At 38.1% G+C, this 24,913-nt stretch overlaps 1 protein-coding gene across 1 annotated transcript; it reads left to right on the forward strand.

Moving 5' to 3' along the window:
- Positions 1–370: 370 nt before the first annotated feature.
- On the forward strand, positions 371–24,000 carry LOC311295654 (protein NLRC3-like; the record flags this gene model as incomplete). The annotated part of the gene is made up of 8 exons (XM_084417119.1): positions 371–375; positions 1,844–3,706; positions 8,417–8,587; positions 9,317–9,490; positions 9,567–9,582; positions 11,048–11,292; positions 20,871–20,917; positions 21,112–24,000. 8 exons carry the CDS (start codon positions 371–373, stop codon positions 21,654–21,656), a joined length of 3,066 nt encoding a protein of 1,021 aa, XP_084273245.1. The 3' UTR covers positions 21,657–24,000.
- Between the last annotated feature and the right edge of the window lie 913 nt (positions 24,001–24,913).

The following is a 24,913-nucleotide window of genomic DNA, read 5'->3' on the forward strand; positions in this document are numbered from 1 at the left end:
TTTCTCCCGTCTCAGGGGAAAATGAGAGAGTGTTGCACGACCATTCAATAGTATGACTGGGTTTCTAACAATGCAAAGCTTAATGCAAATGGGTGGAGTGTCCCTTTAAAGGATTCGTTCACTCCAGAATTAAAATTTCCTTGATAATTTACTCACCCCCACGTCATCCAAGATGTTCATGTCTTTCTTTCTTCAGTCGAAAATAAATTAAGGTTTTTGAGGGAAATATTCCAGGATTTTTCTCCATATAGTGGACTTCAACGGGAACCAACGTTGAAGGTTCAAATTGCAGTTTCAGTGCAGCTTCAAAGGCTCTACACGATCCCAGCCGAGGAATAAGGGTCTTATCTAGCGTAACAATCGGTCAACGATGACGTGAGGGTGAGTAAATTATCAGGACATTTTAATTCTGGAGTGAATGAATCGTTTAACTGATCCAAATATTTATCATTAATTATAACAAGTTATGATTAATTATTCATAGTGCCCTTTTGAGCTAATTTGCTAGACTAGTGTGATAAATTATACAGAATATTTTATTTTATTCAATATTGGCAAAATTACCCACAAACAATGCTTTTTTTTGTCCGAAATTGAGGAGCATAAGATCAGATAAAGAAGGCCTATGATCAATCAGATCCAAAAAGAAATACAAAACCTGTGCTAATTGAAAGAAAACAAGATTGAATCCAATATTTGGTGATAATATAGAGTTATGAGAGATTTGGTCATTTTTAACCAGGAACACCAGAAATGTAACAAGGTGGGGGATCGCTCACGTCCATGTTGATAAATGCCAAGTTTTGTGTAGAAACGGCCTTACGTCCAGTTTTCTGTCGTACGTTCGTTTCATAAATTAGGCCCAGTGTCACTAAAAACTATGCTTCTGATTCTGCCTCAGTAAAGGTGACTTTATTTGCACTTTTTATGCATAATCTCATAAAAAATAATTTTCCTTGTACTGTGTTTAATGTTTTCAGAAAAGCATCTGTAATAATGGATACAGAGGAGAACTCTCCTGCTTAAGAGAGGAGAGAAGAGGGTGCTGCACCATGTCCCAGCAGCGTGTCTATAAAGTCTACAAATTCATTGATTCAACCCATAAATTTCAGAAGTGGAGCTGTGACCTCTGAACACATGTGAGATTATTTTTCCAGTATTTGAGACACGAACCTGAAACATCAGATAGTGCTAAGAAACAAAACGATTGCTTTGTCTTCTCTCTATATCTCTAGGAGAAAGAGAGGAGGCCCAATTTTGTGTTTTTACACACACACACACACACACACACACACACACACACACACACACATTAATTCTTCTGTTAAACCTTAGCTGTCTAAATCATCATTTTACACTCATATTTGGTTTTTAGGCGTTGAAAGATGCCCCCAAAACTGAATAAATGAAATGCCCCTGTATGAGTTCTTGTTATATTCATAATAGAGCAGTGACCCCTGGAGCCAAGTGATATTTTTGCCTATACAAAGGATACATGCATACACTGTAAAAAAATTGTAACACTCCCCAATCAAAAATTTCAATTGACCGATAACATCTAAATTTTTCAATTGGCCCAAGTGAAAATCTGTACATTTAATTTTAGAATTTACAGAATTTCACTTGGGCCAATTGAAAAATTTAGATGTTATCGGTCAATTGAAATTTTTGATTGGGCAGTGTTACAATTTTTTTTACAGTGTAGATATAGATCAATTTACAATATATATCCATGTGGCATGTCAGCATGGCATATACCTGAAAGAGCTACTTCTGTGTAACACTTGTGCAGAGAAGTGTAGACTAAATGCTGTAATTTCTTTCCTTTTTGATGTTTTTGCAGTGAGGAAAATGGTGTTACTGGAAAACTGAAGGATTCTTACCAAACACTGAGGGATGCCATGAAGACAGTCAAAACCACTCACAGAGCCAGCATGAAGAACAAGTATGAGCGCTTATTTGAGGGAATCAATCTACAAGAGAATCCAACCCTCCTGAACAGGATCTACACACAACTCTACATTATAGAGGGAGATGCTAAAGGGGTGAATGAAGAACATGAGATTTTAAAGATGGAGAAAACACCCAGAACACAACTTTCACAAGATACTCCAATATACTGCAATGACATCTTTAAACCCTTAACTAAACCAGGATGTGAGGAGAAAGACCACATCAAGACTGTTCTTACTAAAGGCATCGCTGGAATTGGAAAAACCGTCTCAGTGCAGAAGTTCATTCTGGACTGGGCCGAGGGAAAAGCCAATCAGGATGTAGATTTCATGTTTGTGCTTCAATTTCGAGAGCTGAACTTGATTAAAGATCATCAGTGCAGTTTTCACAGTCTTCTGCTGGACTTTCATCCTGAACTTAAAGAACTGGACTCAAAGATTTATGACGATTGTAAAGTTGTGTTCATCTTTGATGGTCTGGATGAAAGCAGAATTACAGTGTTTTCTGATGATGAGAAAGTTTCTGATGTCGATGAGACTTCATCAGTGGGTGTGTTGATTTCAAACCTCATAAAAGGAGATCTGCTTCCCTCTGCTCACATCTGGATCACCTCCAGACCAGCAGCAGCCAATCAGATCCCCTCCAAATACATCAGCCGTGTGACAGAAATTCAGGGATTCAATGACCCTCAGAAGGAGGAATATTTCAGGAAGAGATTCAGTGATGAATATCAAGCCAGCATTATCATCTCACACATTAAAAAATCAAGAAGCCTCCACATCATGTGTCACATACCCGTCTTCTGCTGGATCACATCCACTGTGCTTCAAAACATCCTGAAACAAGATCTCAGTGCAGAAATCCCTCAAACTCTGACTGAAATGTACATCCACTTCCTGCTGATTCAGATCAACATGAGGAATCAGAAGTATGAAGAGAGAGATCCAGAGAAACTCCTGCAGTCCAACAGAGACATGATTTTAAAACTTGCTGAACTGGCTCACAGACAGCTGATGAAGGGCAATGTGATGTTCTATGAGGAGGACCTGATTGAGAGCGGCATAGACGTCACTGATGCCTCAGTGTATTCTGGGATTTGCACTGAGATCTTTAAGGAGGAATCTGTGATTCATCAGAAGAAAGTCTACTGCTTCATACATCTGAGCTTTCAGGAGTTTCTGGCAGCTTTCTTTGAGTTTCACTCCCAGCAAAAGTCTTTGGACATGCGGCTCAAAGAAGTAATTGATGAATCATTGCAGAATGGACACTTGGATCTTTTCCTGCGATTCTTGCTGGGCATCTCACTGGAGTCCAATCAGAGACTCTTACAGGATCTACTGACACACACAGAGAATAACTCAGATACCATCAAGAGTGTCCGTGATTTTTTCAGGGCTCTCTCTCTCTCTCGATTCTTGCAGCGCTCCCAAGAGAAGTGCAGTGCCATCAAAAGAGCCGCGATGTATATTAAAGATAAAATTAAAGGTGATGAACAACTCTCAGCTGATAAATCCATCAATCTGTTCCTCTGTCTGCTGGAAGTGAATGATCAGACTTTCTACAGAGAGATTCAGGAGTTTGTGAAATCAGGCATGGACTCAGAGAAACTCTCTCCTGCTCGCTGCTCAGCAATAGCCTACATCATTCAAATGTCAGATGAGCCGCTGGATGAACTGGACTCCAAGAAATTAAACACACCAGAAGAAGGCAAAAGAAGACTGATACCAGCTGTGAGGAACTGCAGAAAAGCCCTGTAAGCATTTTGTCATAAAGTGGCATATTTTTTAAATATTTTGTAATCACTGTGCCATAGCAGTTTAGCAAGATTGAAAGAGAAGTCTAAACATGGAATGAGTTGTAATCTCAATATAATAACAGTTTATCTTCTAGTGATCATGATTTTTCATGGCTGGTTATGATTTTTTTTTTTTTTTTACTAGAAAAATTAGCAGATTTCGCTACTGGTTGCTGATTTTTTTTCTTTGTTCAAGCAAATGTATTAGTTGTTTATTTGCTCTATAACAGGCCAAACTGGCCTTAAACAAAAAATATCCATAGCCATTTGAAATTAGAGGCAACCACTGCATTTTAATCATGATCCAAACAAAGATGCTACACACATGCAGTATGAGCAGTTGTTTTGATTTAAAGGGCTCATATGATTATTTTTCTTGTTTTCCTTTTTCTTTAGTGTGTTATGTAGGTGTTTGGGCATGTATAAGATCTGCAAAGTTACAAAGTCTCCCACAAAAAGATTTATTCTATCTAGAAGAGAAGGCAGATCCAGACCTAGCTAAAACACCTCGATCGAATTCTCCCTCACATACCCACGTCAGTAGGTGGAAATATTTGCATAATGCCGCCCAATGCATACACAAAGAAAGAAGGCGTGGCTTCAGTTATTGTAGTAGTGTTGTGGCCGCCATGTTGTGAGACGGTGTGTTTTTATGTGAAAGCAAAAGCAGCACTTTATTTGGCCTTCAGAAAGTGGATGCAATAAGAATCAGTGGTTAAGATTTATTTACAACACCAGAATAAACGTGTGTGTGTGTGTAAAGAAATACATTTGTGAAGTTGAACTGCCTCGGACATGGATCTACACAAAATAATAGCTTTTTACTTTTATCTGGGCTTTACTTTTACTTTCAACAAAAGGAAATTCTACAGGTGCCAATCTACCAACATAGCATTAGGCTATCCATTATAGAATATACTGCGCCGAAATAGACTTTAGCCTCAAAATGAAAATTTCCTGATAATATACTCACCCCAATGCCATCCAAGATGTTCATGTCTTTCTTTTTTCAGTGGAAAAGAAATTAAGTTTTTAGAGGAAAACATTTCAGGATTTTTCTCCACACAATTGGCTTCAACGGCAACCAGAATGTTGAAGTTCAAATCAATGCCATTTCAAAGGGCTCTGCACGATCCCAGCTGAGGAATGGGGTCAATATACAATAGTGTGGAGAAAAATCCTGAAATGTTTTAAAAACATGGTTTTTAAAACCATATGTGTTCATTAGAGATTGTATATCAAGAGCAGGGACATGTTTGCGTGCATTTTATTTTGTGATTTCACAGGAACGAATAGAAAGTCTCCACGACGGGACTGAACCGCGGGTCTGTGCACGAGCTGCCGTCACTGATAACAATGGATGCACTCAGGACTCAGGACTAACAAACGAGCATTCAGGATGATTTCAAAAGCAACACTTTTCAGCGCCAGATCGGCTCTTATTTAAAACAAATAAACGAAATGAATACTCTGCTAGTCAACTAGAGATGTTTAATTTTTTATTGATATATCTGTACTGCGAAATGTTTCAAAAAGTCACTTTTTTAGTACGACTCGCATTGACGGGAATATCCGATCTTTCCTCTTACATGGCAGGCACAAATGCACATATCCGATTCATATTCGATTTATATCCGCATATGAATGAGGGCTGAAACCGATCTGAGAACATTGGAATCCATGCTCTTTTTTTCCTGCTTACACGTTCGTGGGTCAAATCCAGAATTCTGGGATCCAGAAGGTCAGTCAAGTTGGTGAAGGTATGACATCACTTTGTGGGCCAAAATCATGGACTGTAAAAAGAAATATGGATGTAGTGTCTGTGACTTTACCATCATAAACAAAAATGGGCAAAAAGGTGGGATTAGCAGATGTGAACTGACGCTAACAGACAGCAGACAAACGGCTCATAGTTGACAGCAGCAGCAATCCACCTGTCACTCAAGTGGCCACACCCTTAATTATGCAGAACTTAAAGGCTTAATATAATTTAAACGGGTGAGTTATAAAAAATTCAGTCCCCTCACAGTTGGCATGAAGGGCAAAATTAGCTATATTGACCAAAACCACTTTTTGCACCAGGCTGTAAACAGTTTTTTCTGCTGTAAAGTTGGCCATTTTAACATGGGTTTGACTCTCTATCGCAGCCTGTCTCTAGCGGCCAGTCGCTGAATTGCAGTTTAAGTCACTTCCGTGTTAGTTTCAAGAGAGAGAAGGGAAGGTTGCCGCTTGGCCAAAAGGCAGAAATGAAATGAGTTAGCATTTTAGCACTTCCGGTTCCATCATCCCGAATTCAATGGGTTTTTTGGTTAAAGGCACACTATGCAGTTTCCGTTTTTGTCAAACAGCGACCCCTGGAGTCGCTGTGGAGTACTTGTATTCAATGTTACTGTCGTAAATACCACTCACGCAGAGCAGTCTCTGCACTCACAACCTGTTCCCTTCCCCCATGTATACCAGTACCTGTTCAGTAGGATGGAAGCGTAGGACATCGAACTGGCACAGATAGCCTCCGAAGATGTCTACTCACGATTTCATACAAATAGGCCAGCTAAAGTTTGCATAAGCTGAAACCTGAACCAGACAAAGGACTACGTGACAAATACACATCACAACCTGAATTCAGCTGGTAAACTTGCTGGTGAGGCAAGCTGGGCAATAAAACATAACGCAAAAACAAGAGAAACAAGTGTTTGTTATCAAGTCTTCTAATAGCTCTGCTAATCGACAGCTAGCTAGACTTGGAAATTAGTGGACTGGTCTTATTATCAACAATGGAAGAATGAATAACTTAGTAAAAAATGACATGCAAGCAAGCGCAACAACATACAACATAGAACGCAAGCAAGTTTACAAATAAGAGATTTACTTACTAGTCCATCAACAAGAATGCCAGGTCAGCATCGCTGTTGCTGATGATTCGCCCTACTACGAGTTCGTTCACCATCGAAATGATTTCGAAGCTGTTATATTAAGGTACAAATCTTGCATAGTGTGCCTTTAAATGGCTGAAATAAGGTCTGTGTTGAATTCAAGCTCAAGACACTTTTAAGTTTTATTCTATGACATAAAATACATCAGTATTTCCCCACTCGTGATTTTTTTTAAAGATGTTACGTGTCTTGAAAAATGTGATTGCTAACAAGTGGCTAAAACAACAAAGGCCCATTTTTCTCCTATAAACTAGTCTAACTAAAACGTTCTGGGAAAATGTTTTTAGATAAAAACTAAGAGTTGTTGTAGGCTTAGTGATGGTGATGTTGAAGTCGTGGGACCGTGGTGTAGTTAGTCTATAGCCTGCCTTTAGCTTTTTACTTTTGGTGACTGCATTTCATTTCAAATTCATAATTTTTTTTCATCTGTGAAAATTATCTTGATGAACAAAACGTGTAAGTATCATAAACTTCTGTTGAACCCACAGAGAGGGTTTTTGTTGAGGGAACCAGTGTGATGCGAACTGCCAGTTGGCCTACAAAGTGACGTCATTCCTACACCACTATATTACTATAGAGATTAGAATAATTGGGAACTTTAGATTTTTGACCACCTTTTATGTCATGCAAAATGCATTAATAAAGAGTAAGTGTGCCACTAAAATGTGTAATTTTTCAAGTTTCTATTGAATGTGAGCATTTTGGGGAGAAGTGTGGTGGAATCTGTGTATATGAATACTGTGATAATTACAGTACTCCAGTTCTCCTTATATATCGCAGTCGGTATTATGCAAATTAGTGTGTAGTGCTACTGTGTATGTTTCTAATTTTCTCTGCTTTTATTTAGCCTATGCTGTTGTTTTGTATTTATTATTGTTGTTTTGTATTTGGTATCATTTTTTTTTTTTTTTTTTATCCTTTCTAGAGAGATCTACTATGATGGTGATGAATGGTGCTTTGAAATGTGTATGGCAAAAAAACAGTTGTAAACGTAAAGATCAAACCTAACTTCTTTACTCTGATATCACGATTATGGTAAGGCCTATCAGAATAAAATACGCTTTTCGGAAGGAGGGGCTTTGTAGAAATCTACGTGTTTTAGAAAGACTGGGCATAGAGGAGCAATAATAATGTACAGTATGGCGGCGGCGGCGGCACGTGAAGCAGAGCAGAGACAAAGGCAATCCCTGATTGGAGATCGAGAGCGAGACCAGGGCTCGTGAGAAACTGCCTGGGGAAATCAGGAGGGGAAGCAGAGAAAACAAAAATGAAAGATTAAAACAAAACTGGCAAAGTATCCAACACGACATGGCAGAACACAAGACAGTGAGGCTTGAACATTTGGCTTGTGTTAACGTCCTGTTTACAGACCTCGTAATATTTCCACACAAGACATTTTGGGAAATGATTGCAATGTAGTTTGTGTGCAAGTCCGAAATAGAGATCGCCAAAATAAAGCTAAAATTCGTCTGGTTGCGTAAAATTCTCTGTGTGTTTGGAGCAAAAACCATCCATTTCCGATTTATGGCTGGTGGACCTGTGCATCTCTATTATCTTCTGTGTATTTTTTTTTTTTATCCTTTCTAGAGAGATCTACTATGATGGTGATGAATGGTGCTTTGAAATGTGTTTGGCAAACTAACAGTTGTTAACATTAAGATCAAACAGTTTTGCGACCTTCCTATTTAAATGGAAATTCCGCAAAGTGTCAATTAACCATTTACTGTTATTTTAGATTCTCAGGTTGTAATCTCACTGATCAGTGCTGTGAAAGTGTGGCTTCAGCTCTACAATTAAATTCTTCATTGAGAGAGCTCGACCTGAGTATCAATAACTTGGAAGATTCTGGAGGGAAGCTGCTGTTTGATGCACTGAAGAGTCCACACTGTAAACTAGAAAAACTGAGGTTTGTTTGTCAGATTCCTTAGCATATTTTATTACATTTTACCAACAGTATATAGAGAGTGGATTTGTTGGATAAAAGTGGAAATTATCAAATATACTGTTATTTGCCAGTTTTGAATAATGTTATAGCAAATTTTAAGTTATACACTACTCTGATATCATTTACCCTGCTATACATCAGTAATCATCCAGCACTGCTGCATCAATACTACAAACCATGTCTTTTTAGCTGTAGTTTAATCAATAGAAATAATCCAAGCACATAAATCATTATATGGAGCATTAAATAAGATAAAATTTTTCCATTAACATGTACGATTTCATATCGGCTTGTTCAGCACCAAATAACAATGACTTGAGTACAATCTAGGGTTTTTAAAATACGAAATTTAGTCACAGACATAAAAAAAATTAATAAACAGTTATTTTATTAACTTATTAACTTTAACTAGGATAATGTTCTGGGAAGGTTCACTTTAGTCAAACCTAAAAATAACCTGCAGGGAACGTTCTGTATAAATTCTCTTTAGGATGTTACAAAAAACCCTCTCTGTAACCTTCTGGGAAGGTTAGTTTTTGGTTACAAAAAAAAAAACATACAGAGAATGTTCCTAGAATGTTCTTATTTGGGAATGTTCTGTGTTTACTTGGTTTTGTAAAGCATTGAATACATTGCAAAATGCAGTTCTTACATAAGGGTCAATGATGCCATTTTTAATCTTCTGTTTAGATTGTCCATCTGTAATTTCACTGATCTGACTTGTGAAAGTGTGGCTTCAGCTCTACAGTCGTCAAACTCCTGCCTAAAGGAGCTGGACCTGAGTAACAATAACTTGAAAGATTCTGGAGTGAAGCTGCTCTCTGATGCACTGAAGAGTCCAAACTGTAAACTGGAGAAGCTGAGGTAATTTTAAAATAGTCATAAAACTGAGGGGATATACATTTATACATATTTATGCCTTTGATGTCTGTCATTGTAGATTATCTGGCTGTATGGTGACAAACAGGGACGGACTGGGGCTAAAAAACAGCCCTGGACTTTCTCCCAAATAGGCCCATCATCCGGCCATTCGCCTCTAGCCGTGTGGGATAGACACTAGCCAGGATGTCCTGATACTATGCCACAATACTGTAGCCTATCAGACAGGTATTCACAGCAAGTAACATCTCAAAACCAATGATGATAATTGGGGTTGTGTTTATTAATGAAGCCTCAGCCTTCAAATAAAAACAAAAAATGTACAATGCCATAAAATACAAATAATGAAATGTCACTGGCTACAGTAACCCAAATTACACAAACTTGTAATTATAAAACATATAGTTAGGCTACTGTATACCAGGGATCTCCAACCTTTTTGTGTGCAAGGGCTACATCTAGAAGGAATTTTTATTTGTTATACTCCAATATTTATTATACATATGGTGAAGCTTTTTTACTTTTCACCATCATATGGGAAATAATAAAATATCTTGATATTCTGGTTCAGACTTAAAAGCGTTTTAAAAAAATCCTGAAAACTTATGAAAATGTATTTTTTTGTTTAGTTTCTTTAGTTTTTTTTGTTGATTTTCTATAAACCTATTGTACGTGTTATTAAAAACAGTAGCCCAAACATTTAGTATAAATATAAATGAAAAAAATAAATAAATAAAAAATAATAAACTGCCATAACTTCTAAACAAAAACATTACTGCATTACATTTAATACATTTATACATAACTGTATTAATATAACAGCATTTTTAATAGTTAATTCATAGGTTTTGGTGTGTAATGTCTTCTAACTGGTTTGTTCTCGGAACAATGTTTCGCCTGTTTTTTTTTTTTTTTGTTTGTTTTTGCGTCAATATGTTGAGAATATCAGCGCTGTTTCATCTGGCTTTTTACAAGCTTAAATCACATAGTCATTTGTGGTTTATAATAGAGATAGAGAATTCTGCGCTGAATTGAAATGCTTCTCAGTGTATCGCGCAGCTCTGTGTAATAATGTTCGCGTGATCGACATCAGCTTTGTCCGCGATCGCTGTTTTTTGGGCCGAGCTGATAATGCGCTGCTCAGATCAAACAAGTTTTGTTCCGCTTCTTAAGCGTTTGCCATTTGATGTTTCTCATACGCAACGCAAATGAAAGCGTACAATCAAAGAGAGTTGGGTAATTTTGTAGAGGCAAAAGTTCAAATTGAAACGTTTAGTTGAAAAGGTCGCAAAATTATACCATTTATTCGAAGTCTGGAACCCCCGACGGCAAGTTGGGGCTATTTATAGAATGTGTTTAGCGGGCGACTCACAGGCACCACGTTGGAGACCACAGCTATTCAAATATAATGTAAGCAAATTTAAAAGTGCAGCCTTATAAAATGTCAGTGGCTATAGGCCGACTCTTCTTCCTCAGTTGTTGTTTTTTACACGTAGCATAAGTGATCATATTAGTGCCCCTGCTGTTGGCTGTTAATACTGCTTTATTAGACTTTTTTTTTTTTTTTGTGCCGACGGCCCTCGGTTGGACGGCCGTTCTGGACTTTTCCAGAACGCACAGATTGTCAATCCGTCCCTGGTGACAAAAGAAGGATGCTCTCATCTGGCTTCAACTTTGAGGTTAGACTCCTCACATTTGAGAGAGCTGGATCTGAGCTACAATCACCCTGGAGATTCAGAGCTCACTGCACTGATGGAGGATCCAAACTGCAAACTGGAAAAACTCTGGTATGATGGACAACAGCAATGTTTACATGAACACTTTTTTTTAGAGATTTAAATGTAGCCTATTCTTATATGATTTCATTCTTATTGAACATTACATTACATTCTTACATGAACTTTAAATTAAGGGACTGAGTTGATATATGTAGGGTGAGCAGATTTCTCATGGTGGTTTACGGGACGGGATGGACAGGCATAACCGACTGTATTTACGCAAGATTTAATTTACAACTTTGTCTGTATTTGAACATTCAGGCGCAAAGAGAACTTGACTGTCCAGGTAAAAACAGGACGTCTTAGTTTATATCTCCAAAGACACACAGAATACATATCCATACAATTGAAATAGATCTTCTGAAAACGTGATCACACTCAAGATTTTTCAGCAGCAGAAAGCGATCCAATTTAGCATTACATTGCTATTGTTTTCCCATTAAAGCTAGGGTAGGCAGTTTCTGTGATTATAAGTGTCATTTAGAAGAACTACAAAAATAAAGATGTTTTCAAACAACCGTTGCAAACGGCCCTTTCATGCATCACGTCTCTCCCAACTCAAACATCATAATCATCACCTCCGGGTCTATTAAAGTGAAGACATGTCTCAATGGGTAAAAGTAGGCTTCTTTCAATAAAAGCTCTTACATATGTGGAATACTTTAAACTTGACGTTTAGCTTACCTGTCAAGAAGAAACTCTGTAAGTTCATTGTATCGATCGAAACCCAAACATTCCATCAAAATCCTCCATCTTTTAAAAACAATGCCAATGTTTATCCTTGTTTTACCCCGGTGTCTGTCTGTGTATTTTGACAAGTCTTCAAATTTTATTAGCACTTTTGTAATGAAATCTGAATGTCTTTTTCCACACCCCCTAAACACCCTCTGGCTCAGCCTGCTACAGCAGACGCACCCCAAACTCTTGCTACTCGGCACGAGGAGGTATGAAAATACATACAGTGCCCTCCACTAATATTAGCACCCTTGGTAAATATGAGCAAAGGCAGCTGTGAAAATAAATCTGCATTATTTATCCTTTTGATCTTTCATCCAAAAAATTCACAAAATTCTAACTTTTCATTGAAGTAAAACAGTTGAAAGTGGGTGGAAACTCACATTATGATATAAATGTTTTTCTCCAATTTCTCCACAATTATTGGCACCCCTACAAATTCTTATGAGTAAAATATCTCTGGAGTATATTCCCACACTATATAAACACACTATGGGCCCTATTTTAACGATCTGAAACGCAAGTGTCAAGCGCAAAGCGCAAGTAACTTTGTGGGCGGGTCTTGGGCACTGTTGCTATTTTCCCGGTGGGATAAATGACTCTTGCGCCTGGCGCAAATCTAAAAGGGGTTGGTCTGAAGTAGCTTCATTATTCATAGGTGTGGTTTGGGCGTAACGTGAAATAAACCAATCAGAGCGACATCTCACATTCCCTTTAAGAGCAGGCGCGCTTGTTCTAAAGCGGATTCCTATTATAACGGCGGATTTGCCAGGCGCACGCCAGCAGCGGTTCACAGCCGAGGAGACCGACGTTCTCGTCAGGGACGTTGGGGATGGAGAAACACACCCAAATTAACTTCGGTTAAACAGGCGTATGATAATTTGGGTAAATGTGTAAGCTAGATGTATGCTTTTATAATAAAATGTCTATCTATCTATCTATCTATCTATCTATCTATCTATCTATCTATCTATCTATCTATCTATCGTAATAATGTATGATTTGCAAAAATGATAACTGCTGCGTCTGTGTGTAGAGAGAATCAAAGTGTATGCGCGTTGTACACACGCTACATTGATTAAGGCCAAGCATGCGCCCTTAAAATAGCATATGAATAACATGCGCAATGCGCCACTGACTTTAAACAGTTTTTTTTCGGTCAGTGGCGCAATTGTTTTCTAAACCTGTAAAATAGCATGAGGGAACGTTTGCGCCGGAACACGCCTCCTCTTTGCGCTGAACCGCCCCGGGGAGCGCAGGTGTATTTCTTAGTTAACCGACGTGCGTCTGTGGAGGGAAAAGTCCGCTTTGTGCGGGTGCAAAATAGGAATGATACATGCGTCGGTGTATAAAGTCAATTGCGCTGGGTGCAAGATAGGGCCCTTTGTAAGTATATATAAACACGAAGGCTAAATTCCCTTAATAATTAATCACAATGGGTAAAACTAAAGATTATAGGTCTGATGTGCAGCAAAAGATTGTTGAGCTTCACAAAATAGAAAGTGGCTGTATTCTTTTTTTTAAGAATAATTAAGAAGTTCCAATCAACTAAAGATGTTATGAATCTGCCTGGAAGAGGACGTGTGTCTATCGTCCTAATGCATGATGAGGAGGAAAGCTTGAGTGGCCAAAGACTCTCCAAGGATCGGAGATGGAGAATTACAGAGATTAGCTGAGTCTTGGGGTCAGAAAGCCTAAAAAAAAAAATGTATCAAACATCACCACAAGTTGTCCAAAAACAAACTCCAGCATATTCAGTTGTCAGACACTACTGGAACCTCAAACAGGACTGATTTCTGTGGTCAGATGAAACTTAAAAAAAAGAGCTGTTTGGCAGCAAACCCACCAGATGGGTTTGGTGCAAACAGGGATAAAATGTACCCCATGTCCACGGTTAAATATACCACTGGATTTTCAAAGTTGTGGGCCTATTTTTTTGCTGGAGGTCCTGGACATCTTGTTCAGAGACATGTTATCATGGATTCTTGCAAATACCAACGGATAAAAAATCATAACCTGACCATTTCTGCTAGAAATCTTATAATGGGCTGTGATTGGATCTTCCATCATGATTTAAAATAAAAACCTATCAAAATCAACACAAAAAATGTGTCACTGAGCACAAAATGAAGCTTCTGGCTTGGCCATCCCAGTCCCTGACCTGAATCCTTTAGAAAATGAGTCGGGTGAACTGAAGAGATGCACCAGCATGGACCTGGGAAACTGATGGATCTGGAGAGATTCTGTATGGAGGAATGGTCTTTAAACTCTTGTCAGGTGTTCTCCAAACTCATCAGGCATTATAGAAGAAGACTCAGAGCAGATCTTGGGAAAAGGACGTTGCAATAATTGTGGCCAATGTGAACTAAAGAAAAACATTAATTTCATAATCAGATTTTCCCCCTTATTTCAATTGTTATCTATATATTTAGGCTAGGGCTGAATGAGTAATCACACTTTACATGTATTCGCACTTAAATCGAGATGGCTTATCGCGATTTTAAAATCGCAAAGGCTGCGGTTTTTTTTTTTTTTTTTATGCCCAGATTGTCATTGATGTACGGCTCTGTAAACGCTGCCCCACCTGAAAGCACTGTGAGTTTGAGTCACTTATAACGTGCATTTGAAAAAACAACATGCATCAAACATCTTTTCAAAACATGAGAAGCATTTATGAACCTCTTGTCCAACAACAGACAACATTTAATAACATGCATTTACTCCAAACTCACTTCATTACGACAGTTGAGCTCCTCCTTCTGTGAGATGATGTGCTTCTTACACAGAATAAGGCAGTTGTGTATTTATAAATCATGTTTAATCAAAGCGTTTCAATCTTCTGATTATTCAGCTACAGCGATAGGGATTTCCTAGAATGATGCGCATTACTGTACTTCTGCGGCAGGGCATATTTATCGTGTTTGCGTGAGAGCGCCATTGGCATTCAAATGGGGCAGTATTTACTACCAATCAACCGCACTGCACTGACAAGCTGTGCATAAAATAATCGCAGCCTTTGCCAAATCACGTGCGGTTTTATTGCGTTTTAATCGTTCAGCCCTAATTTAGACCACTTTAATTGTTGATTGTTATCAGGATGTGAAGAGACTTTCAACCAGTATAACAAAAAAAATTCTGGTAAAAAAATTGCCTGCCTTATCTTTAATCAGATTATCAAAGGTTTAAACAACTCAATCCAGGCTACGTTAATCCGGACACATTTGAAAACGGCGTTTTCGTTTTAAAAACACTCTCCGTCCACACTAGCCTTTTCAAGCGTTTTCCAAAGAGTCTCTTGTCCAGACTGAAACATCGGAAAATGAAGAATTCTTTCACTGAAAGAATCTCACCTTTCACTGATGTGTCCAGGTCGCACTCAGTCACCATATGTTTGGTCTAAAACGCAACTGCTCTCATGTTTTACCGCAGGACAGCAAATGTGAGTAAATTCTGTCATCTTTGCAGGACTGTGATACGAAGAGTGTGCAAAGTAACATATTTTAGCAACTGTGTGAAAGTGAATAGCACATAACAGGCACAATACTGGTATAAACATGAATATCTATTGGTACAAAAAAGCTTCGTTTTCATTAATAAAACGCTGTCTCAGTGTGGACAGAAGGCCAAAACGGAGAGAAAACGATGCGTTTTCAAACGAAAACGTATTAGTGTGGACAAGACCTCAATCTGAATGAATTTTCAGTGTTTAAGTTCATTCCGATTAGTACGGTACCAAAATTTCAGTATTCGGTACCAATACCAGTGAAAATCCACGGTTCTCGGTACCAATTTCGGTACCAAAGCTTAATTTAGATTAAATTTACATAGGCTATATTAAAGTGTATATCACGGTTACAAAGATGGAAACTGTAGTATTAAAAACACTTTACAATAAGATTCCATTTGTTAGATAACATTAGATAAAATGACCTAACAATAAACAATAGTTATATACTGTTGCAATTATTCTCCTTGGGGTTCATTTAAAAATAAATTTTTAAAATCAAAAGTTAACATTATCTCTGTTAACATTATTTAATGCACAATGAATGAAGTGAACAAACATGACCAATCAAGTGTTTGTATTAAATAACATTCACAAACATTAATTAATGTTGTAAAAATATATTGTTCACTCAATGTGTTGATGTTAGATAACGCATTAAGTAATGTTAATGAATGTTAATCAAACTATACAGGAGATAAAATGTGTTTTATTTGACTTGACTGTACTTTTATTTAATCCAAAACTGCATTCATATTTAATTTTAAGAGTTATCCAGCCAAGAATAAGCCTAGAACTGCTTTTCTGATGTTTTTATTTCTCATCTCCATGAATATATCTAGTAGGCCTAAGCCAGGGGTGCCCAATCCTGCTCGATCTGTCCTGCACAGTTCATCTCCAACCCTAATCAAACACACCTGAAGCAACCAATTAAGGTCTTCAGGATCACTTGAAAATTAAAGGCAGGTGTGTTTGATTAGGGTTGGAGATGAACTGTGCAGGACAGTCGATCGGCAGGAGCAGGATTGGACACCCCTGGCCTAAGCTAATGCAAGGGCTAGAATTAATCAATTAATTCTTTGCTGATACTTCCTCGTCATCATGGAGAGCGCAGTTCGCACCGCTTTCTCCTTTCCACAAGCGTTAGTGATGGCCAAATGAAGCGTTTCCAAGCATTATTGCTTTCTGATACAATTGTGTCGAAAATGGTTCATTACTCGAAGCTTCATTCAGATAGAAATTGCAGCACCATCTCCTGGTGAAGTAAATGTAATGCAACAAAGCTGACAACCATAAAATGCAAGTAACGCCCCGTTTATTACGTGTTTTTACCGAGGCGATCAAAGCTGAGACTATAGGCTTGTTCGACTTGAACCGGCGCTGCACAGACCGATCGGTTTATGACATCAAAGTACCGCGAGAGCAATTCAAAAGCATATAGGAGCCGTCTACTTTCTATTCGCTCTCGCGGTACTTTGATGTCATTCACCGATCGGTCTGTGCAGCGCCGGTTCAAGTCGAACAAGCCTAGTGTTAGTAGCCTACTGTGAAACTCATTTATGTAGGTGAATTTTACAGATACTGATGAATTTCATGTGTTCACCTTGATGATAAAACATTAAGCATGATGTGTGTGTGTAATTATTTCTTTAGACAAGGACAGAAGATCAGACCAGCTTAAAAAAAAGTTGGAAACCATCACAGAAATTCTAATGGTTTATATTAAAATAGGAACCATTGGCTTTTACCATTTAAACCACTACATAATTCTTTTTTTGTAGTGTGTTAGGGACATATTCCATTAGGATTTAATGCCCCCACCAATACAACCCAACACATATCAGTAGACCCACAGAGACCACTATAATTCCCATTACAACCAATAAAATTCCCATGAAAACCATTAAATCCAATAGAATTTCTGTAATGGTTTCTATAGTTTTTTTTAACCTTCACTTTTATAAGAAATACAGCCGCCAGGTTTCAAACCTGTCAACACTGGATTGGGCTGTCAAAGCAGTCAGGTGGTTTACTACAGGAGTGAACCAGTAGGTGTTTCTCAATGTCAAGGATACTTCCTTGGCAGGACTGGTCCTTCCAAGTCACTTCCTTCAGAGGCTAGGCGAAGCTCCTCTTTAGCATTCGGAGAACATGTAAATGGAACAGGCTATCAAGTGCACGTCAGTGCGTCATTACGTCAGTGAAAATGAAAAACAGAGCGTTGCTATGGATGCAGTTCTGTTCACTCAGGCAATATAATCGTTTTTAAATCAATAAACTCCTTTTTAATCATATTGATTATTTGACTGTTAAGTGTGTTTAAACAGTGCGGGTCAATTTGACCCATAACATAATGGATGCAATTATTTTTTAAAACAAATGTTTGGTAACGTAAATATATTTACATTTGAAAGCATATTGAACTGTTAACGCTCCGACTCCGTTAACGTCCAACATTTTGAATTTTTTGAACAAGATAGCAAAGCTGCGCGCATAGGATTGTGGGTGATTTGAGAGCGCGAAGAGCGCGAAGGCTACACATATGCATCCTTTCCTGTATATGGGATATTTTTCGAACGAAGGACTCGGTCCTTGGTGGAAATTCCGAGGATCCTTGACATTGGAACAGTCCTTCGACGGATGTCGATGACGTAGCATCCTCCAAATTCTGGCTTCCGAGGATCCTTCCTTGACATTAGGTGTGTTCGACATCGGCTGCGGCTGGATGTAACCGATCGGCGAGAGTAGCCGGGTGCAGGTGGGGAGGAGCTGCAAACGGAGACGTGAAGTCGGACACTTTCTGGTTCCCGTAGTGACCGCTCACGTGGTGTTTGCATACTTTACCACAGCTGAAGTGAAATAAATGCAATATTTGCCAAATAATACACAGATGTTCCAGAGACATTTTCATTCAATACTTTATGTACTGCTTCATACAGCGTCTGTTTGAACAAGAATAAAGTTAAACATAAGCTACTATCAATGAAGTGGAGTCTACGTTTTTTAATCAGTTTTAATTTAATAAACATGACACAATATAACATCGCAACTACATGAAAAGAGTGTTTACTGTTATAAAAAACTGATTTGTGAGCGTTAGAGGAACTAAAGGTGTTCGGATAAACACGAAACACACGTGATCGTTGTCATGCAGTGAATCCGGCCAATCATGGAACAGCTGTGTCGTCATCAGCCCTCGTGCAGCCGCTCTTGAGAAGCTGCGCTGACTGAGTTCTCTGGCTACTCTCGAATCACTCTCGCGGTACTTTGATGGCATACGTCACAGTCACGTGGCGTCGGCGCTGGATCAAGTCGGACACAATTTCTAACCGGCATGCACTGCTTCAAGTCAGCCACCGATCGGATTGCGCAGAGCTGCATGAAGTCGAACAAGCCTATTGAGAAACGCCTAATGTGTTTGCTTCAGAAGTCATTTTCACGTGACTAGTGACGTAATAATACAAGCTCCGAAGCAGTGGTTCATTGCAAGGACCGTTCGAGTTTGAAGCAAGCTTCGGAGCGTCGGTGTCAGACGTAACATCACTAACACCTCGTTCACACGGGGCATCAGCGTCAATTGCGCTTCCCATTGACTTTGAATGGGTGACGTCAAGCGTTGCCGAAAAGAATTGTGGATCCGTCGGCGGCGCTTCACTGGCGTTGCTCGCGGCAGAAGTTGAGAATTTTTCAACTTCTGCCGCGAGCAACGCCAGTGAAGCGCCGCCGACGGAAGCGTCAGCCAATCAGGATCGCTCTATGCAAATACAGTAGCCAGGCGGCAGCCAATCACGTTCATCCTGTTCAAGAGCAGCAAACTGAGGATAAATTTTAAAATGGAGGAGAAAGTATTGCGGTGGGCAATCACCCGGTCCTTTATGACCAATCACTTTTTATTGGCAAATTGGCGTCCATGTTGAATGACAATGAAGCTTGTTGTTGAGTTCCTGTCTAATTTCATTGGCTGACGCTGCTATGACCATGGCGTCAGTGCCAAACTTCAGCCACGCCTTCCGTCAAGCGTTGACGCTGACGCCCCGTGTGAACGCACCGTAACAAGCGCTTGCTCTCCCGTGGCGTCTGTCGTTGCTATGCAACCATGAACATAGGCACGCCTGGACAAACGAGCGCGCCGCGTCGCTTCTATGAGCGTGCGCCTACATTTGAAATAACGAATAAAAAAACGCACTATGTGAACGGCCCCTTATGGCAACGTGACATTAGCCTAATACAAAATATTTCCATATCTGGCTCTTTCCTCCTTTCTTATCAACAAGTGGATTTTATCGGCAGCAACGCCGGTTGCCATGTCTCAGCGCTTTTATGAAGAGAAAGCAACTGCACGCGCTTCGGGCATGCACGCGCATCAAGTACCGGGTTTGAGAAAACCTGGTACCGTGACGTTTAAAACAAATTTTTTACCGACTTGGTACCGAAGTACCGGGTCTTTGACAACACTAATTCTGATGTATGTGGCTACAAGTTTGGTTAAAAAATGGGTTATTAGGATCCATGTAAAAGTATAGCCGCCAGCAGCATTTAGGGGGCCAGGCGCATCAGATGCAAAGTGATGAGCTAAGCGAGCATGGCAAGGATTCATGTTAGCATTGCCAATATATTGCATAAAATACTATGCTTTGACTTGATATCAACTTTGACAATGAGTTACAGTATATAAAAATGGTTTGAGATAACAAAAGCTTTTAATAACTCTTTGCCTACATGGTCTCATGATGACGTGTGAAATTTGACTGACTTTCCGAAATTTGACTGACTGTCCGACTGTTGAAAAATATACCACTGGATTCTGTAGGACCCAAGGAATAGAACGAGGTGAGATTCATGGCAATTTGGCTACGCTGTAAGCATATTTGTCAATTTTATTATATCCGGCCCAAAAGAGCATAGGTTGTTTCAGGGCATAGTGCCGAAGACACAAATCAACTTTCGTAACAATATGCTAAAGTTTTCATAAAATACAGCATTTTATGACAAAATTAAAAATACCCAATGCCCAAAATGGCTAACATGGGCCAATTTGGTATTGTTTGACTTTTTTTTTTTTTTTTTTTTTTACTTTTTTTACTTTTTGCTAGCACAGTCTGAATATGATTTCAGCAATGTTGGTGAAAAAATGGACAAACCATCAAAATGGTTGAAAAATTCATCACAGAAAATAACATCATATGGTGCAGCCACGGAATCATACTTTTCTTCAAAACCTTAGTTCAAAAGTTATTAGCATAGACATGAGTGAAAATTTGTTGTGTTGTATTTTTAAGACTTATTTCTTCCTTTTTGGTGAGTCAGATGAATAGAATATTTATGCTTTTTTTTTCTTCTTCGACAGTCTGGATCATGGGGGAGAGACCATGATTAAAGGAGGGCTACAAAAATGTAGGTCTACACACATACCTTTTCTTCACAGGACACCATTTCACAGTAGACCAGAATAAGGTCTCACATATTAAAGGTTTTGATTGTGTATGTGCTGTCAAAAATATTTATGTGGAGCCGAAAAGTAGTTCTAAGGCCAATCTGATTCTTTACCATATTTTGGGGTCTTATTAATGTTGTTTTCTTGTGTCCAGATTTCTGTCGTCTCACACTGGATCCAAACACGGTACACAATAGTCTCTCTGTTGTAGAGGGCAACAAAAAGTTGGTATATAATCCAGAACCGATGTCACATCCTGATCATCCAGAGAGATTTGACGGCCGTCCGCAGGTTCTGTGTAAAGAGCGTCTGACAGGACGCTGTTACTGGGAGGCTGAATGGACTGGGTTGGGTGATATGGCAGTGGCATATAAAAGAATCAACAGGAAAGGAGACAATAATCTCTGTAGGTTTGGAGCCAATGAAAATTCCTGGATTCTGAGCTTCTTTAGGGAGAAACTGATCGCCTGGCATGTTGGTAAGGGAACACACATACCTGCCCCATCACCTCCCTATACCAGAGCAGGAGTGTATGTGGACGAGCCGGCCGGCATTCTGTCCCTCTACGGCATCACTGACACATACACACTCAGACACTTACACACATTCAACACCACATTCACTGAACCCCTCTATGCTGGATTTGTGCTTTATGATAATTCAGTGTCTCTGTGTGATGTTGAACAAGAGGATAAATGATTTATGTTCTCTACTCTTGAGGCACTATTAAAAACGTATACACGTTATATAACAAAATGTCAAAACAAGTGTCAGTTTAAAAAAATATAGCTCACGTACCCTTTCAAAACATTTCACAAAATGAGGTTTAAGTTTATATAGATAGCACTCGAGAAGGGAATCACCAGAACGTCTTATTGGAAGCTCAATAACTCTAAAAAATTAAACTGTTAAGTTAGAAATGAACCACTTACTTGAATGCTATCTAAAGAAAGCTATTACAGAAAATTCTTACTCAAATAATTGGGAGTTATTTAAGTACGAATTCTCAAAATTGTTAAGGTCTTATGTTAGTTCCTATGTCTGGGCTGGAAGGGCAGAGGAGGATAATGTTATATCAAGCATTTCTACTATTATGTAATTATCTTACTATTATTCTGCATATTTTTCCCGCTTGGAAAAACAACGCGCTAATTACAATACTGTACATCAAATCAGTATTAATGGCAACGTTACCTCTGATTCGAAGCTGATTTCAGTAATCTGTAGTAAGGTTTATACCTGTAATTACTCTGTACAATCAACATCCTCTTTTTTTGCCTCTCTAGATAAACCTAAGAGTATACTACCAGAAAATAAAGATCTATGTGACAAACCTCTAAGTATTAAAGAAATAACAGATTCAATTGACCATTTAAAAAAATAACAAAAAATAATAATAATCTACTGGGACGGATGGGCTTACTGGAGAATTTTATAAGTGCTTTGCCCAAAAAATGGCGCCGTTTTGTTAAACGTATTTAATGAAAGTATTTCTGTTGGCCAGCTTCCACCAAGCTTAAATAAGGGTCTTAGACTCGATTATTGATCAAACATAATCTGGTTTCATGAAGAACAGACATATTTCCAATAATATTAGATTAGTTTTAGATGTTCTTGATTATTCTCATCTGATTTCGGATCAAAGTTATATTTTATTTTTGGATTTCTACAAAGCATTTGATAGTCTTGAACACAAATTTATTTATATTTTTTGTGATGTGGTCAGAACTTTATATTGTAATGCCAACAGTTCAATTAAATTAAAACATGGGACTTCTACTAGATTTATGTCAAAAGGGGTACATGTCAAGGTTGTCCTATCTCTCCCTATTTGTTCTTATTAGCAGCTCAACTCTTAGTAGACCATATCAAGCAAAGCAACCTTGAAGGTATCTCAATTGCAGGGAGGGAGGTGATCATCAGCCAGTTGGCCGATGACACCACTCTCTTCTTAAAAAATAGGGATCAAGTTGCAGTAGCTCCAGGGGTAATAGATGCATTCTCTAAAGCCTCTATAAGAAATATTTCATTAAAAGGCAGGGTCTTGCTTACTAAAGCTGAAGGTTTATCTAGATTAACATATGCAGCATTAGCTCTACATTTGGACAATAAAACGTGTAAAATTATAGATAATCTTCTATTTAATTGTTTGGAGGAATCATACCCACCATATAAAGAAAAAACTGTTGTAATGAACACGTATTAAAATGGAGGTTTACATTTTCTAGATTTTAAAACATTAAACACACTTTTAAAATTAATTGGATGAAACACTTCTTAATGCCCCTCTTTAATTTGGAACTTTATCCCAAATTATATATTCTCCCAGCTGGGTGGCCCACAGTTTCTTTTGTTATGCAATTATAATATTGAAAAATTACCTGGAAAGCTCTCTTCATTCCACAAACACATGCTTCTGGCTTGGTCTCTTATTTATAAACAAACCTTTTCTCTACATTCATATTTCATATGGAACAATCAAAATATTCTTTATAAAAACAGGTCCTTATTTTTTTCAGAACTGACATGATAACAATATTACGTTAGTTATTACATTGTTTAAAGGTTTTGAAAGGACTCTGTTTACTATACCACCTATTTTTGATCCCACTCTAACAATGGTGGGCAAGGTTTGTCTAGATCCATACTCTAGGAAAAGGTCCATTCGTGCTCTCTTTCAGAGAGATGTTGTTACCAAATCTTATGTAATTACCCATTGGAGCAATTTTGTCAACATTGTGGACTGGAGAACATTTTCGTTATTGCCACATAAATACCTTATTGTAAATAAAGTCAGAGAAGTCTCATTTAAACCAATTCATAGATTTTATCCAGTGAAAAATTATCTTTTTTTTTTTTTTAAACCTGACATTGACATAAAATGTGATTTCTGTAATGCACAAGATGAAACTACTGTACACTTGTTTTGGGACTGTAACTATGCCAACATTTTTTGGAAGAGCTTTTGCAGGTATATTATTAATTTTGTGTACCCTCATTTTTCTTTATTTTGGAAATATGTTATATTTGGTTTTATTAACACGGAGAAAAACTTTGAAAAATTATTTTACTTTATAAATCAATAACTTATCCTAGCAAAATTTCATATTCATAAATATACATTTTCTAATCATAAGCCATTATTCAAAGTTTTTCCTCAACAAATTTCATCAACACCTTCAAACGCTTTCTGTTTCAGAGAGTGCCAAAGCAAGGAAAACATTGTCTTGTTGTGCTCTCTTTAAAATCCCACTTTAAATTTAGTCCTAAAATGCTCTAATTGCTTGTATTTCATCTATTTATTTGTTTATCTTTTCTTGTATTATTATTGTACGTTTTGTCATGTTTTTTTTTTCTTCTTTTTGTTTTGTTTTTTTCTCTCCTCTGGTGGTTGTTCCTGTTCTTGTTTTACATGTTGGTACTATTGTTTTCTATTGTTCAATTGTGTCTAATGAAGAAAAAAAGCATCTCATTCATTGACAATCATCTAAACATTCAACTTGGGAACTTGGGTATCAAAATTATTCCGAGCTTCCTAGTTCATGCCAAGGGCTTTCATGTTAAATTTTTAACTGCAACTCATATTTACAAGTTTGATTCTGAATGTTTGAAAAGGTGTCTCTGAAAAGTGGAGTTATATGTCACTCAGAAAATTATTTTATAAATGACTTCCAAATGTGTGAGGACTAAACAAAAAGGCTACCTTTGTTCAAATGCTGTAACTTTTGATTACTTTATGCCATCACCACTAAATTGTATCCAGATGCAGCTCACTTTTAGGGGACCTTCACCAAAAAAGAATTTCCCCCTACCGTATTTCCTTCCCGAGTTATTGCATGTCAAACAAGATATGCAAAATCATAATAAAAATGTATCGGCAGTTTCTCAGCATGAGAATGTCCAAATGTCCAATTTTTTTTAAAGTTTTCTTCTCAAACGATACCTACCTTTTGACT

This window comes from Rutilus rutilus (genome assembly GCF_951802725.1).
Source record: "Rutilus rutilus genome assembly, chromosome: 8".
In the NCBI taxonomy this organism is placed as follows: Eukaryota; Metazoa; Chordata; class Actinopteri; order Cypriniformes; family Leuciscidae; genus Rutilus; species Rutilus rutilus.